At 40.2% G+C, this 625-nt stretch overlaps 1 protein-coding gene across 1 annotated transcript in view; it reads right to left on the bottom strand.

Moving 5' to 3' along the window:
* Positions 1–304: 304 nt before the first annotated feature.
* The window catches only part of LOC119582289 (midasin-like), a 4,163-nt gene continuing 3,842 nt past the window's right edge, over positions 305–625 (bottom strand). Inside the window, exon 4 of the mRNA XM_037930507.1 lies at positions 305–623. Within this exon, the coding sequence (XP_037786435.1) occupies positions 305–623 (319 nt within the window). The remainder of the gene's footprint in view (positions 624–625) is intronic.

A 625-nucleotide genomic window follows, 5' to 3' on the forward strand; every position in this document is an offset into this window, starting at 1 on the left:
GCCAATTCATTTGTACCGAAACATGCATACCAGTAATGATAACAAGTGAACAAGAACATGAAGAAGGAAATCATACCTTTATCAACAGAGGAGCTTTTGTTCTTCCAGTAATGCATGCTAAATGCTCCACCAATGAGGTCTTCCCACTTCCAACAACTCCTTCTATTAATACTGGATTACCTCTGCTTATCGCCAATGCTAGACACTCAAGGTTGCGCCTGGTCGACGGAACCTTACTAAGCAACCTTCCGCTTTCTGAAGAGAAAATTACCAATACTTATAGAACTCGCTTCAACATTAACTCTTAGAAGCCAATATTCTTGACCAATGCCAAATAATTAACATGACAGATATGAGGAATCCAATTCAGTGTCATTTTTACCTGATCCTCCTTGCTATAGACTGGCAGTGCCACAAGCCCAACTGCAACAGTGTGTTGGAACTGCTGACACTCACTCATTTCTCTGTCTCTCCCAATATTTCTGGTAACTTTTGGTTTTGATGTCAGGGTATTCTCTACAGACAATCTAATGTGTACCTCCTCAGGTACATGCTTTCTTATTAAAGACTCTCTCTGCATTTCAGTCATTCTGGATAAAATTGCTATACATTGACACATCAGCCT

The sequence above is a fragment of the Penaeus monodon genome, chromosome 15 (assembly GCF_015228065.2).
Source record: "Penaeus monodon isolate SGIC_2016 chromosome 15, NSTDA_Pmon_1, whole genome shotgun sequence".
NCBI classification, from domain to species: domain Eukaryota; kingdom Metazoa; phylum Arthropoda; class Malacostraca; order Decapoda; family Penaeidae; genus Penaeus; species Penaeus monodon.